General features: G+C 37.1%; 1 protein-coding gene across 2 annotated transcripts; it reads left to right on the top strand.

Moving 5' to 3' along the window:
- Nucleotides 1-830: 830 nt before the first annotated feature.
- LOC141908873 (cilia- and flagella-associated protein 74-like) lies at nt 831-15,633 on the top strand. 2 transcript variants are annotated; one of them, XM_074799131.1, is made up of 43 exons: nt 831-1,000; nt 1,148-1,317; nt 1,724-1,858; nt 1,947-2,045; nt 2,130-2,234; nt 2,470-2,643; nt 2,738-2,848; nt 2,964-3,066; nt 3,562-3,719; nt 3,834-3,966; nt 4,228-4,302; nt 4,671-4,791; nt 4,892-5,016; nt 5,118-5,237; nt 5,402-5,520; nt 5,605-5,671; nt 5,756-5,845; nt 6,109-6,232; nt 6,485-6,534; nt 6,612-6,705; nt 7,079-7,293; nt 7,409-7,531; nt 7,807-7,928; nt 8,279-8,407; nt 8,496-8,583; nt 8,821-8,994; nt 9,086-9,219; nt 9,310-9,485; nt 9,781-9,881; nt 9,965-10,120; nt 10,554-10,699; nt 10,786-10,911; nt 11,232-11,397; nt 11,660-11,779; nt 11,862-12,014; nt 12,312-12,444; nt 12,849-12,914; nt 12,995-13,083; nt 13,176-13,302; nt 13,568-13,695; nt 14,918-14,986; nt 15,077-15,142; nt 15,237-15,633. In XM_074799131.1, the coding sequence occupies exons 2-43, from the start codon at nt 1,148-1,150 to the stop codon at nt 15,333-15,335; spliced, it is 5,079 nt and encodes a 1,692-aa protein (XP_074655232.1). In that variant the 5' UTR covers nt 831-1,000; the 3' UTR covers nt 15,336-15,633. The 2 variants fall into 2 exon arrangements, with proteins under 2 accessions (XP_074655232.1, XP_074655233.1); XM_074799132.1 differs by lacking the exons at nt 14,918-14,986; nt 15,077-15,142; nt 15,237-15,633 and adding an exon at nt 13,929-13,983.
- Nucleotides 15,634-15,903: the final 270 nt, after the last annotated feature.

The raw sequence follows: 15,903 nt of genomic DNA, 5'->3' as shown, positions 1-15,903 counted from the left end.
TTCGGACATTAGTTTTGTTCCAGCAAACGTTGAAATTCGACAGAGAAATCGGCCCTGAAATAAAGAACGGGTTAATTCCTGAAAAATAGAACGGATTAATTAACACGGAACAGTACAGGACAGCACAGAGACGAACAGTAACACATAAGACATAAAGACGTCGTTCCTCAGGAAGCAGGAACAGGAGCGCAGCGAAGATCGCCAGGAGAATCCACGGAAGCATGTCTGCACAGTGTGAGAGAGCGGAGGTGAATGATTTCCTATGCTTACGCACTGTGGTCAGCCGGTGACGTATTCCAATTGTGATCAATAGCGCGTGTGAATGATATCAACCAACTCTGAAAAACCGCAATTGTGTCTCGTTATTGTTGAATGGAGTTATCGAAGGTTCAACTGCCGTGTTGAACACGCGCCAGTAGCCAGCTGAACAATCGTGGAACTTTAATGAGGCCATAAAAATAAATTACTTGATTCCCAACAGCTTCCCCTCCTAATTTAGCCACCGCCTGTTTTTTTTTCTTAAATTTTAGAATAATTTATTGAAATCGAAGGATAAAAACGTTAACATTTATTGATGAAAACCTCTAGCTTTATTTCTCATAAATGCCTAAAAGTGACATAAATAATTCCAAGTTCAAGGCTAAACAAAAATGATACTTTGTTTCTTCGCAGCGGCCGGGTCATTTTGGTTAGATATATGCCTAATAAAATTTGTAATCAGTTCCTGCCGGGTCTTTTATAGGGTTATGTTGTTGTTATAGGTTCCAGTGTTTCTATTTCGCAGTCTAGACCGGCAACCAGTCTATTTCTCCGGTTAGTAACAAGCAAGATGGCCGATGTAAACAAATTCTATTACGGAAAACATTAAAATCGGAATTTGACGATAGATTCGCGCTACAGTAATTCCCATTTTGCTAATTCTTATACGATTGAACGCAGTTTATCGAAATTTAAACTTCCCGAAGTCGCTTCAAATTCATAAAGTCAAAGATCGTGAAGTGTAAGTAAATCTATCAAAAAAGTAACCAATCAACAATTCAAAAAATTCAATTCCAATAGAATTAACAATTATTGATGATAGATTTTAATCATGTGAGGTTATATCCGGTAGGTCTGTAGGCCCTTTAATTAAATCTTTTCCTAATAGATGGACACGAATACAGAGCTGGCTGTGAACGTTGCGAATACTGATGAGAATGAAAATGAAGAGGATATTTTAGGTATAATCGATGATGACAATAATGATCTCGGTGATGATGCTTCGTTACCGGTACCAGCTGCTGAAGAGGAAGAAGATGATGACATTTTTTCGGTCAGGTAGAAAATCATTTGTTCTTTGGATTGCTATATGAGAAAATCTCTTTAAAGTGACTTTTAAAAAGTGACTTTATAATTTTGAATGTTAGGCCTAACAATGTGTCCATACCTACATAGGCCTACCATAGTTTATGATGATTTGAAAAACCTCATGTGTTGTAAGCTTGGAGACATATTGCTATAGTTGATGTAAATGGTGACACTTTCCAGCATTATCCACCCCTTTTAAACGAGACTTTGTGGGCAATCCTTCGATGCTGTGAAAATAGATTAAAAATCGATGTTTTAGTTCAGCCGCTCGTCAATTCCGGTTGTATTAACACCTATATCTACTACGTCCTCTCGAGCCGAGTTCAATCAGACATTAGCAACACGGCTTGTATTGTTGTCGTTTGCTTTTTTTTAGTACGACCGAAGAAGTTGTTGCTACGCCGTCTAAAATCACTCACGACGATCGAGTTGGAATGATTTATACTCGTCGGTATCTCGACCAGTTGAACGAACGAGTCCAGGAATGTGATTATTTACTGCAGAAAACACGGTAAAAAAAAACTCTTCAAAAACAAATCCTTGAAAATATGATTTTCTGATGACATTTCATTTCGATATTTTCTACGTGTTTTGAATAGAGAGGAGTTGAGTATGTGTCGCGAGAAATTACAATCACTCGAAACGGAAAGAAATGAAGTTTTCGAAGAGATTCAAAATTCTGAAGTGGATGGAAATGTGTAAGTACGAATACATGGCTGTAGGGATTGAGGTTTAAGCCGCGCTCTCAGATCAGAAAGTTGAATTCGGAATCGTTTTTCCAGCGCCGCCGTCTGTCGTCTGAGCAATCAACACGAACGTTTAGTGAAGGAAATCGAAGCTGAACTGGAATTAGAGGGAAAGATTAAATATCAAGTAGAATTAGCCGAGTAAGTAAATAATTAATGAGTCGAGAAGATACGAAGTGTAAGTTGGATGACAAGAGAAATCCCTAATTATTCAGTCAAAGATGTTTCGGTTAAATACTATTAGTCATCATCAGGCGTACTGAGGAACAAAATGAAATAACAGAATATCTATACGAGAATCAGACAATTGGATTAAGATTTAAGTAATTAAATAGAAAGTCAAAACATAATTTAGAACTACCGACCATTTTTACAGATATAACCTGGCAAAGTCTCAAGTTAATCAGGGCCGATACCAACTGGAGGAGGACGATCTGCAGAATAGAGAAATTCAATATCTCGAACAACGAAACGAAGTCGCTCAAAATCGACTGAAAAAGGAAAAGAAATACTCGAAAAATTCCCAGAAAATTTACAAGAAAAAGGAAAGGTAACTCTTGTAAATTTGTATTTCTCAGTTGTCGCGATATTGATATTTTCAAATAGAAGCTTCGAAAAATGTCGTAATTTTCTAATATTTACAGCGAGATTGAAGCACAGCACGAAAATATGTCTTTACGTCATAACCATTTCAAAGAAGAAGCGAAAAAGAGTCAGGATCGCGCTAATGTGTTCCTCAAAAATTCCATGGCTAAGTATGTTTTAATGTACAGTAGTAAATCTCACTACATTGTGAAGCTATTTCTGCAAAATGAAAAAGATCAGTAATTTTCGATTTTAACTGAGTTGAATCTACTTTGTTTTTGTTAGACGGAATCAGAAAGAAAGGAAACAAGATGAGACAGATTCAGCGCATAGAGATCATAGAATTGATGCCCTGTTATCACTAAAATCTAACATATCAGCAAACAGGGTAAGTTTTTCTGGGCTTAACAATTCATATTGTTTGATTCCTAAATATCAAGGTGAATTAGTAGGTAACGAAAAAGAAGATATCCCCAGGGGTAAATTGTACTTTATACCGGTCTAGCCAGGTTTTGTTCAGGTTTGTATTTGACTGACCCAGTTGTCAGTTACCGGTTACATAAGCAGGTGACTACTAAACCCAGAAATCAGGAATAAGCTATTTTCTTTTCTTCAAAAAATTCAGGGAATAGTCAGTGTAAACTCTAAAGCTCAGGGAAATTTATCGAGATTACTCGTAAAATAGAATAGTTTCTGCATATGTCTTATGTATTTGACAGTATTATTAGATTGGATTCTAAGCAGATTAAGTCAGGGAAAGTAACGTGCATGTCAGGGGAAAAGCAATTTAAATAAAAGTGGCCATGCTGATAAGGAGGATGAATTTTTCTCAGACCTGGTCCCAGTCAGTGTGATCATTGTTATATTTTGCTATATTTTGTAGGAAAATCTACGAGCAATTCACGCGCGAGATAAAGCCTACGCTCGTCAGAAACAAGACGAGGAAGACGATCAACGTGCATCAATTATCAACGACGGTGGGAATCCTGATGAAATCATGATGAAACAAAAACGTATTCAAGACTTCGAAAAACAAAAACAGTAAGTTTCTATCGCTCTAGAACCACGATGGGGACGTAGTGAGTAGAGTCTCGGGAAGGTGTGGAGTGAGAAGAATTGGATTGTGAATTACGAATCGTAATTATCTATTCGTAGGTTATTCAAAGCGAAACAACGAGAGAATCAAATCGAAATCGCCGGTCGTATTCTGAAAGAAGAACAACAAATGCAAAAACGTAAAAAACAACAGCCGTGTTTGTGGATCGACCCAAAAAATGACCCGTCCAAGGTACATTATTATATAGAGATTGAATTCAGTGGATTTATCCTGTACTGATATTAAGTGGACATGCATTTCGGAAATTTTCTCCTTTACCCTAACACCAGTCTGTCGCTCTCCCAGCAAGCTCAGGACACTTCTATTCAAGTCATCACCTGTTTCTAGAGAGCACCCTTGATAGTAGTACAAGGCACTATACAAATTGATTATCCCATCCTATCCTATCCTAAAGATTTGAATAGTTAATTATTTGGCGATTATCATATTCAGGTAATTCCTCGGCGTAAGAAAAAGGATCTGAAAATTTTCAAGGATCAGATTAACCGCCAATCGGACGCATTGAAGGTAAGAATTTCATTACAGAACCTCGAGATTTCATTAGGAATAAACTAATGCATTATCAAAGATGCATTTCAATTCTAGCCGAATACAATGAAATGAACAGTACTTTTAACTAGTTAATTTGACGTACAAGCATTTGCTTCTAGTGTATTGTAGCTTCATCAGGTGAGTGAATAAACTACAGTATCTATAGGAAATGACACGGTAGTAAAAGCTTGTGCATCAATATACTTGTTAACCTATGAAATACTATTCATCTCATTGTATTCATTTGTTTTACATCAGGTTAATATGGCTTCTCCACGAATTCTAGTCAAAACATTGAACATTTCATTGAATAAATGTGAAATATATTACGATTATCTTTTCAGTCGTCATTACCTGATTTTAGTGATAAACGTTTTGCCGAATCTGAAGATGAAGATGAGCCGATTTTAGCGCGCTCTAGTGGCGCGATAAGCAAGCAAGATCTTCCAGACTCGGATTCAGAATGTAAGTGTATCACTCTTTGAATGTTTTTGGAGATTTATTGCAATTTTTTCATGCTGTCCGAAATTCCTTTTATTATCGCTGATTTGAATTCTGTTTGTAGCTGAAAGTGCAGTGAATCTGGCTGAACCAGAATTCGAAGGTTTGTGGGATCAACACAAACATTACAACGTCCCGAAAGATGTCGTCGCTGTTCACACGATTCCGGGTGGCAGCAAAATGGAACAGGTGCGCAAAAACTCAAATCAAACGTCCGGAATTTCATCCAAAGTTGTAGTATTTCACTGAAATCATTCGGTTTTGATAAAGTCTTCGTGAATATTTTGTAGGGAATACTTCAAGCCGGTTTGGAGAAACAGAGAGCAGGGATCATTCAAAAACAAGTAGCAGCCGGTCGAGAATTTAAAGGGGTCGCTTTCTATAGTAAACCATCTGTTATCCATTTTAAGGTGAGTTGAAAGAATGCCCCTGATAATAATAGTTCACAGACCCCGCTAAAAATCTGGAGCCATAGGGCTGGGTGTAACAGTCCTGGTCCTCGATTTATTTCGGGCTGCGTATGCTCACTTCAAATAGCTGTAATTTTAAAAAATATTCCTTTTTGATATTTCAGGATTTTGATGTCGGCAAATCGTATAAAAAGCGAGTAACATTGACGAATGTGTCTTACAGTGTGAACTACTGTAAACTGATCGGTATTACTGAACATCTGAAAGATTTCATCAAAATACAGTAAGTTAAAATCTGATAGATTTGAGTACTTTACGTCGATCTCACCACTGCAATAGATTACAGCTTACGATTCGTATCTTGTAGTTTTGATCCACCGGGTCAGATGTCGGCTGGTTTAACCTGTGAAATGCTAGTTACGTTCAAACCGATGGTACGTCAAAATCATTCATAAATAATTGAGATTTTACTGTAAATTCTATCGACGACGAATTCAATAATTTTACGGTTTTTTCAGATAAACGAGGATTTATTCGGTGAAGTGAGTTTCATGGCTCAAACCGGACCATTCTCAATTCCTTTACAATGTACAACGAAAAAGTGTGATGTAAGTCAATCTTCTTTAAACACCGTTAATACAAACAGATACAGTTTACTCTGCTCGCATCAGATCTCACGAGACCAAGAAGTTTTCTCTGAGGCAAGCAAATTCCGCGGCAGTTGACAATGAATTCGAGTGGGAAAATTTCAAACATATTTTCTCGAGCAGAGGGAAGCAATACTGTAATCTGAGGCCACTGAGTCCGTTGCAAGCACAGTCACCAAAATATGATATGTTTGAAATAAATCCATGAAATTTATTTTTTCTAGTTGTCAGTTGATATAAAAACTGTTGATTTTGGAACGACTGTGATCGGAGAGACTTTAAAACGCTGTTTCACTTTGACGAACAACGGAGCCCTCGGAACACGCTATGATTTCTTCAAAGTTTCTGGTTAGTATTTGAAAGACGGCGTTTATTCTTGAATTACATAAACACAAACTGGGAGGGCCAGTTTACAGGGTGGCCGCTGGTTTACAGGGTGGCCGCTGACGAGGAAAATCTGGATGACTCCAGAAAAGTCTACAAATAAATCAGTGAAAACTCGGGGAATTTGATAAATTTTGCCTAAAATCTCGGAACATTTAAAACCTAGAAATTTCTGGGAAATCCTAGTTATAGTAAAAACTTTCTTTCAAATTTCAGCTTTAAAACCACGAACGGTAACATCAGCCACAACTTCTCTGGGACGTGAGGTGTGTATGGATTCTTAGATGATTTTAACTAGTAAATAATGTTGATAGTTGTCCATGTATTTTACATTTATTCGTAGACGATGACCGATATCGATCGACCATTGTCTGCAGAATCAGATGAACTCACGGAGAAAAAAGATCAACCAGGGACTAAAAGATCCGATGAAACCGGTAAGTTTTAGATAACCGGAACATCCTAATGTCTATTTCATTCTGAACAATGCTAAAGCGCATTGAATTACGCAACACACCAGTACCTAAAATAGTTTCTGATTTTCAGTCCATTTTACACTATTGAAAGATTGCCAAAAATTCTGCTTTCACTCAAGTTGAACCAGAGAAAAAAGCCACTATTTTCTGAAGTAGACAAAATGTATTAATATGTTTTCTGTATTTTTACATGCCTACGAACCATGATTTTGATGTTTTGAAAATAATTTCAGTTTTTAGGCACCATGCATTTGAAATGAAATGGAGCATTAAATCCATAACACTGTTAAATGTTAAAATCTTGAAAGAATCCAATTTTAAAACTGATTTTTAGGAGGCGCCTTAGAAATCAGTGAGACTGGAGTTGAAGATGTGGCAACCGATCGAAGCATCGATGGTAAAGAGTTTGGAGGAGGTGAAGAAGAACGAGAAGAGCAGAAGGAAGCTGAGGAAGAACAAACAATGAGAGACATGTCGCCACCATTACTGGAACATGAGATGAGTGAAATCGAAGATTTCTCAACTTTAGACGGCATGCAAATCGGATGTGTAAGTATTTGCGTTGCCGGCAGATATCATCTTGAATTCTCCATCATCTATCAGTGTTCATTATCGTGAGAAGAGTTATTTGCATTTTTATCGATAATCTTGAATGTGATTTCAGGTTTCTAACGGAGAGATCGGACCGTTTTCATCAGTTCGTTTAGAGATTATTTGGCAGCCGACGATACCCGGAAGAGTTGACGTCGACTTCATTCTCTCATTTTCCGACCCACCTTCAGATAATGTAAGCAATGATGACTTTTTCTTGAAAGTCCAAGTGAATCTCGGGTTGAAATCTTATCTTTCAAATTGGCCCCGAAGATTTATCAATGAACAAAACCCAAAGTTGATGATTTAACAATTTATTATCATTATTATGTTATTTTGTTTCTTTGATGATGAAGTTCGAAACTGTCAGAAAATAGATTGCTAAATCAACAAATGTCATCTTAATTTATCTCTGAAATACTGAGATGAATATCAGTCTATCAGTCCTGTAAAAACATGTTTGAATTTCAGATCAATGTAAACGCTATCGCAAACGCTATCGACGTTCCTGTTTGGGTCGAAAGACAAAACGTTGATCTAAAGATCTGTATGTACGATCGACTGTACCAGGATACTATCATTGTTAATAATCGGTGAGTTTGAATTATTGCTCAGCAACAGATGATATATTCACCTTGGAAACTTACCTGGAAATCTCTGGGAATTAGAAAATCTAGAAAAAAATCAGGGAATTTGACATATTTTATCAAAACCCAGGAAAAGTCAGGATATTCTGATCATGCTGTTGACCACATGTTTCTTTATCAGTACGTCATTGATTGAAAAATAAATGAATTGTTACATTTCAAACCTCTGATTCACTCGGGGAAATATTGTGTTATCACATGGAAGAATCAGGGAAAACTCAGGGGGGGATTTGTAAATGGGTGGAAAGTGGCCACCCTGAAAACTTTGATGATCATGTTATCTTGTTATTTTCCAGAGCGACGACTGCTTTGAGATTGAAGTTTGAAGTCTGTAAAGAGTTGAAAAATCATATCGAACTGCTCCCAAAAACCGGTTACATCCAGGCTCAATCTCAGTTCTCGGCTCAGCTAAAGTTCCTTCCGAGGTTTAACCAGATCTAATCCATTTCGTAAACATGTATGTTATCGTAATATGTGTTGGGAATGAAACCTATTTCTTTGTATCCATTTCAGGCAAACACTTCCAGCTGAAGCGTTGAAATATTTTGATAGCGAAACTGGAGTTTTAGAAGCTCCAATGATCATCAGAGTCGCAGATCAGGTCAGTAACTATAAAGTTTTGTCCTATTGTTATAAACCAGGGGCTGCAGTTTCTCATAGATTGGTAAAAGTTTTCCAGTGGACAAGTGACATACTGACAATTGAAACTGTATTGAGGCTAAAGATAATTGATAATCATTGTGAATGTGATGAGGATTAATTGTAACAGTTATGGTTCCAGACTATTAATTGAGAGATAATTTCCTGATGTATCTGATTTCTCTCTTCCTCATTCCAGACACAGCCAGTTCCGTTTGTAGTTCACGCCGTTGTTACTCCGTCGGACATGGAATTCGACCAGACGAAAATCGATTTCGGTCATTGTACGATTCATGAATCTACGAAAACAACCGTTCAACTGACGAACAAATCAATCTTGCCACAGAAATTCGGGTTCGTTGGTTTACCTGATGTAAGTAGAATCATTAAATTGCATGTAAATCCTGCTTGTAATATGCATTTTATATCTTGGATATGAATTTCATTGTATTCATCCATTGTAGTATGTCGATGTACAGCCGAATGATGGATTTGGAACGTTGTTGCCATTAGAAACTATTGAACTCGATATCATCTTCAGTCCGAAGAAAGCGAGGAACTTTTCTTTTGAATTAACGTGCAAGTCTTTGATCAACAGGTATCGACGAGTCTCATATCTCATTAATTATTCGGCTTCGAAATTGAAAATAAGAGTAAAAACGGTTGTTTCTTTGTTGTGTATTTCTAGACAGTTCAAGATTCAGTGTAAAGGCGTCGGAGTTCATCCTCCGCTGGAGTTATCTCATCAGATCGTACATTTTGCCGCAACCAGTTTGAACGACGTATCAACGAAATCAATACACGTTATTAATAATCATACGGATATGAATGAGTTTACGCATCCTGTACCTAGAATTGGAAAAGGTAATGAACATAATAACTATTGATGAAGTCAGCTTTGTTTCCTTGAGCTACTATAATCTATTCAACGTTTTGACTATATCCTAATAGTCATCTTCAGCAAACTGTTCTCTTTTGAATTGACAGTATTCCTGACAAAGACTTGGGATATAATCTAAATGGTGAATAAAGTAAACAAACGGTTCGGGCTGCATTTTCTCATTTTTTTAGTGTGAAGGATTTGATAAAAAGAAAATTTGAGCTTATAATGGTTTATGTTTTATTTTTGACATGAAGTAACCGATAGCTTTCTATTTAGGTGAAATTGCTCCTGTTGGTCCGACTTCATTTGAATTCGTGGTGCCTGCAGGTGCACCTCTGATTGTATCTCCGTCAGTCGGCACAGTGGAGCCGAATCAGGTATCAACCATCACTTATTGACAAAAAAAGTTACTCGAATTTCTTCATCTTTGAGTTTATGAGTTTATTTGTAATGTAAATAGAAAATACGCGTTCAAGTTCGATTTGCTCCGACGCTCGGTGAAAGAACAATTTGCGAGGAAGCGGCGCTGGTGATGTTCAAAGCACTGGAGGCACAAGCTTTGAAAGAGTATCATTTGGCTGTGCAGAGAGAAAATGAAAAACAGGAGGAAGCTACTGTAAGTCAAGGAGTAGGGGCAGATTTAGAGGGTGGTCTCAGGGGTCATTCTTTTGGAAATTGCATATTACCGGATGTATTTCTTCTGATAATGAATGATGGTGGGACCCCAAAAGAAATGCCGTAGCTGCTTCATCTGAACGGCCTTTTCTTTTCTTCCGAATTTCCTAGATCCACCCCTAAAGAGGGTGATAGAGAGAGAGGGTAAATGGGAGGGAGGTGAGAGGGGGCAAGAAAGAATGGAAGGAGGGAGATAGGCATAGAATGGGTGAGAGGGGGAGCTCTTGTTACCCTTTTGTTTTGGTTTTTACCAGTAATCTCTGTGTGAAATCAGTGGGGATTTGAATTCGTTCCATATTTTAGTCACTTCAAGTATTATTTAGATGTAGATTCGTGATTATAATTCATGTTTTTAAACCTGCTGCTGATTTTAGAAGAAAGCAGCCGGTGGTGGAAAACGAGGTTCATCGGCGAAAGGTAAATCATCAAAGACGCAGACGCAAAAAGACGCTCCGTCTGATCTACTGGTTAGTGGACCTGAACCTGTCGAAATGCCGAAACCAGATGAAATCAATTCAGAGTAAGTCTTTTTTCTCGAAAATCTTTCGCGGTTTCAAGTTTGAAAGTCTCCGATATTGAAGCTTGATTGATTTGTTTTTCTCACAGTTCCGATGAATATTCTCAAGCTCATGGAGCATTGCTACGCACGTATAAGGGTGATTTTAACACATACGTTATACCGTGTTATGTCGGATCAGGAAAGTGTGGAAAACCGGGTGAATTGCCGTACAGGTATAGTTTAATGGGTGGGAGGAACAAGTTGTTGGTTGATTCGCTGATAGTTACTCCTTGGACCAGCATCCAGTTCCATACATCTGATGATAGAGTTCAGATTTTCTACGTTTTAAACCTGAAGTCAATTCTTACTCAAAAACTGTAGACCTGGATCCTGTTCCATAGTATTTGGTTGAGTTTTGATAAATCGATTCTGTAGTCAAGTTTTAAAATACAATAGTGGAAGTGAGTCGATGTTTTCAAATAACGCAATCTTCAGAACTGTTCAAGGTTGTTTTAAACTCAAACTCTTCTAGATTTGTCTGACTTTGTTTCAGCGTTCACAATACTTTGTATCTGGTTGTACATTGTCCGGTAATTAAACCAGAGCTCGTCGTCATCTCGGACAGTGGACGTACGACGACTCATTTCGGAGAAGTATCTAAAGGTCAAAACGTCATCAAATCGATCTCGATACAGAATATCTCCGATAAAACTTTAGACGTATCCTTTTGTTTGTACGTGTATATATTTCAAGAAATCAGAGAATACTTGGTTCTCCACTGAGCTGATTGTTTCACCCTTATTTGACAAAATGTTTGAAATATTTCTACTCCGTGTGATGACAGCTAGTCATCGCTACAACTGCCTCGAAATTAATTCCATCGAAGTAAATTCCCATAAAATCAATCTGCTGTTTTTTTCAAAACGTGTAAAATTTTTCGTTAAAAATGTGTATGATTTAACCTTAATTTCTGGTGTTCAGCTCACGTCGAGTATATTGAATACAAACGGTCCATTCCTACTGCTGAACGCACTACGATCACTACCTCCAGACGGAACTCATACTCTACTCATTTCATTTACCCCGACGAAGAATAATATCGTAAGTTGTGTTCAGAGATTATACTGAATTTTTTACACGTCTGTATTTTCTGCTCGCTGATTTTCTATGCGATGTTTTACAGTATTATGAAGTGTTGAAAGTTTCGACACCGTATTCAACATTACACATAACACTGACCGGGAAAGGAGTTGCTCCAAAAGTTAAACTGACCGTCGAAGGTGTTGTAGACCTTGGAGCCGTCCTCGTCGGAGAATACGTCGAAAGACCATTCAAGGTAATATGTCCTTTTTATCGGTTTTGATTTATTGGTTGTCATTGATTTTGAATGCTAGTTTTTGGTATAGAGAACCTCTTTATATTCGATCAAATCGATCAACTTTAATTTACAATGAATTCTACTGTAAAGGCGTTAGGGGATCTCACTAAGATATTTTGAAAAGCGGTTCCCAAGCTTTATAGAATTGCTTTTATTTACAATCCTTGATAATTAATTCAATAATTGATAATTTACCACATTATTCCCCTTGCTGGTGATGCCTAAATGCCACGTATGTTTCGTTTGTATTTCTAGATTGAAAATATATCGACGTTAGCCGTTGAATTCGCGATCAAACTCGACAGTAATTCATTGAAACGATATCAAGACTCGCAGGTGATACCGGCATTCATAAAACAACCAGATCCCGCGAAACAGACTGTAGTGGGTTAGTTATACGTGAAATCATACATATCTTCATAGATGTCAGTTGTTCAGGGTGATGCTACCTACTGGTACCTGGAAAAGTCGGGATAGTCAGGAAATTTTGTAAAAAAAAGCTAAAAATCAGGGATAAGTCAGGGAAATTTGTTGAGATTGCTTTATCGTGTGTATAATCAAACTCTTTGTGTCATATGTATTTGACTGTGTTAATTGATCGGATTCTTAGCTGATCAAGTCAGGGAAAACAAGGGTATAGTGTAGTCAGGGTACCCCGTGTCAGGGTATAGTCAGGGAAAAGCTGGGTAACAAGCAAGTGAAAATAATAGTGGCCACCCCGTTGTTGGACAAATTTGAATATATATTTGAGTCTATGGGTCTTGAGTCTATGATTTTGAATATTTTGTGCAGGTACACAGAATTATTCTGGTAAAAGTGTTTTTGATTGCGTCCCATCTGAAGGCATCATTTCAGCCGGTGAGTCGCGTGCTATTCCGCTAATTCAAATCATTCTTTAGAAAACAGAATTTCTTCAAATAACGTCTTGTTTTTAAAAGGTGAATCTCGTGAAATCATGATCACATTTGCTCCCGATCATTCGAGTGAGTTTTATAGCGATGGAATGGTCGTTTCGTTATTTGGCCAGGTAATATTTTCATTAAGTCACTCGTCCGATTTGGGGAAGATCTTGAATATGTAAAAAACTAAGCTTTCTCTTTATGTCGTGTGTGATTTCAGGATGCCGGACACTATATACAGTTGATAGGAACAGCGCAGGAACATATAATGTTCATGGGTGGAGGAGATGAACTTAAAACTGATGTAGAATCGCTATCAGTTTTACCAGTAACAGATATAGAAGAAGGTAAGGTCTTTGATTTTACATGACTTAATTTTCTGGGCTCGGTAGTCTGTGATGTTGTTGTAATGATTAAGTGAATTTATGCGCACTCACCGGGGATTGAACCCGGGTCTCGTACGTAGAACCAAGCGTGCTAACCAGTAGACCAATAGAACTAGTCCACTTGGTCAGAGGTTGTCCCAGCTTGTCCTTTATGCTTGATATTGTTATCAATGACACCAAAGCGGAAGAAAAACATCTCTGCAGTTTCTTTTTTTTTTTCATGAAGATGAGAAGACTTACGCGAAGTCATTTTTAGTGACTTGTAAGTCGGTTATGAAGGATGATGAGTATATCCCGGGTGAGGGTGAGGTGTTTGTAGGATGCGTTCGTACGATGGCTGTCAGTCAGAAAAAGGTAAACGGATTTTGTCAAAAATGTATTTTGAATCGTTTATAAAAAATTCACTCACTTTCATAATCATTTTAAACACTAATCAATCATTCTCATTAAATTGGTTAAAGATGCACATTAATCTATAATTATTGATTAATCATTTATCTAGCTTTGCACGGAAAACTTGTTCTTAATTGATTGTATTATTCTCACAATTTTCTTTGATTTGTGTATATTTTTGGGGGGATTTATAGGATAAAAAGAAGGTAATTAACGTTTTCTAAAAGGAGAAAAAAATTTTCATAGTCATCTTTATAAAATCATGATCGATTCTTCTCTGTGTAAATATCTGTTTTTTACTCCAGTCACATCTCAGAAACTTGTCTACTCACTTTCAAAATCGTCGCGGTTCAATTTAATTTCCACATCAAATCAGGGAATACAGTTCCACTTCAGAAACTGCTTTAAGGCTAAACAAAATTGATCAATTGTTTCTCATTTCTGCTGAGCTTATAGGATGACCCAGCTGGCTACCAATCTACCCCGCACATTGATTTAAAAAATTTTTATTGCGGCTTATAAATTTACCTGGCTGATTAGGAGAAACGAGGTATCATTCTATCGTATAGCCTAAAGCTGGTTTATCTTATAGACTCGACTGTAGAACCAACCCCTGACGAGCTAATACCTGAATATAAAAGAATCCTGTGTTCGTCAACCAGCGAGGTTTCTCTTTCACGTCTCTGTTTACTTAAATCTTGCGTGTTTTTTGAATGTCTGTTGAATCTATACCTATTCATCCGTTTTGAATATGTTTCAATATTTGTTTGTTGTTGGCAAATCTGATACCCATACTACAACCCACCATTCTTCAGTCTAAAATCACTTGTCTTCTCCTTTTTGAAGAGTCTTAGACTGAACAAGGGTGGTAGCAACTACCCAAAATATTTCTAGTATTTTAGATAAACTTTTGTTTCTATGATTCATTTATTGTGGGATTTTACGGATCTACTGATTCCGAGAGAAATCCCACAATAACAAAGCTAACAACTTTTAGCCATCATCAGGCATACATCGCTCCTCAAATACAATCATTCTGATATAGAATTTTTCAATTTTGACTTCGTTATTGTGGGATTTCTCTCGTCATCACGGATATTGTGTATCTTCTCGTCTAATCTACCGATTCGTTTATTATCTACTGATTCGTTTATGAATCGAATTTTCGATCATTTTCTTGCAGAATGGTGAATTTATTTTGGATAATCCAACGGCGATACAAGCTAAAGGTTTCAATGTAGAACCACAGAAGGTATGTTTGGGATCAACATCAGACCCATTCTCTGAATAAATCTATAACTTTCCACTATTATTACTGCAATTATTTTTGTGTATTTTGCAGGGTATGATTGAAGCGGGTACGAAGAAACCTATCGTCTTTACGTGGACACCTCCTGCTGGTCATGATGTAAGTTTATTTAACCACTCCCTGAATAAAAACTGAAATACAATCGAATTTTGATCGAAATAGTAATTTGTTTTTACGCCTTTTTGAATTTTAGCCGAACACAGCGATGGAAGCCAGTATTCTAATGACTTTACGAGGGGATGTTACTGAACAATGCAAGATTATGCTGCGAGCGATAGTGGTTTCTGAATAACTGCAGAAATCTCTCCAACCGTCCAAATATTCATTTCAATTGATGTTTTATATACAAATTCTGTTGTTTCTTTCGAAGAATGATATTTCCGTCCAGGGGCCAGTTGCTCAAAAGTTTGTTAAAGATAACCAGTCGATAGATACCATAGTAACAATGAACTTTTGATTGTCACTATGTCAACTACGGTATCCACTGGTTAACTCTAACCAACCTTTGAGCAACTGGCCCAAGAAAAACTGATTTATTGTTGTTTAATTTATTACAAATTTTGCTGATGATAAATTATTTAATATTTTGAGAAAGTTGATTGATAATATATAGATATATTAAAATGATACGAATGTTTTGGTTTGTTATTTCTGGCTACTGAGGATCCATGTTCACTGCTTGGGATTTTAAAGAAATAATCGTTTTCGATTGTATAAATCCATGGATGATAAACAAGGGGTTCTCAGCAACTTGCAGTAATGTCGAAAACATTCACAAAAGGGTAAAAACAAAATGGCAGCCTTAGCGGACAAGTGAAAATCTGCCAACCTGGGACTTGAACCATGGATCTCTCGATCGC

Source organism: Tubulanus polymorphus, chromosome 7 (assembly GCF_964204645.1).
Source record: "Tubulanus polymorphus chromosome 7, tnTubPoly1.2, whole genome shotgun sequence".
In the NCBI taxonomy this organism is placed as follows: Eukaryota; Metazoa; Nemertea; class Palaeonemertea; order Tubulaniformes; family Tubulanidae; genus Tubulanus; species Tubulanus polymorphus.
The sequence above is the reverse complement of the archived record's forward strand: the minus strand, read 5'-3'. Positions and strand labels throughout refer to the sequence as shown.

What these genes read in the sequence shown, in the direction of transcription:
- LOC141908873 (XM_074799131.1), top strand. Translation starts at nt 1,148, where the DNA reads ATGGACACGAATACAGAGCTGGCTGTGAACGTTGCGAATACTGATGAG. An exon ending in TATTTACTGCAGAAAACACG is followed by an intron (nt 1,859 to 1,946) that starts GTAAAAAAAAAC and finishes TGTTTTGAATAG; the next exon opens with AGAGGAGTTGAGTATGTGTC. An exon ending in AGTAACAGATATAGAAGAAG is followed by an intron (nt 13,303 to 13,567) that starts GTAAGGTCTTTG and finishes TTTTTCATGAAG; the next exon opens with ATGAGAAGACTTACGCGAAG.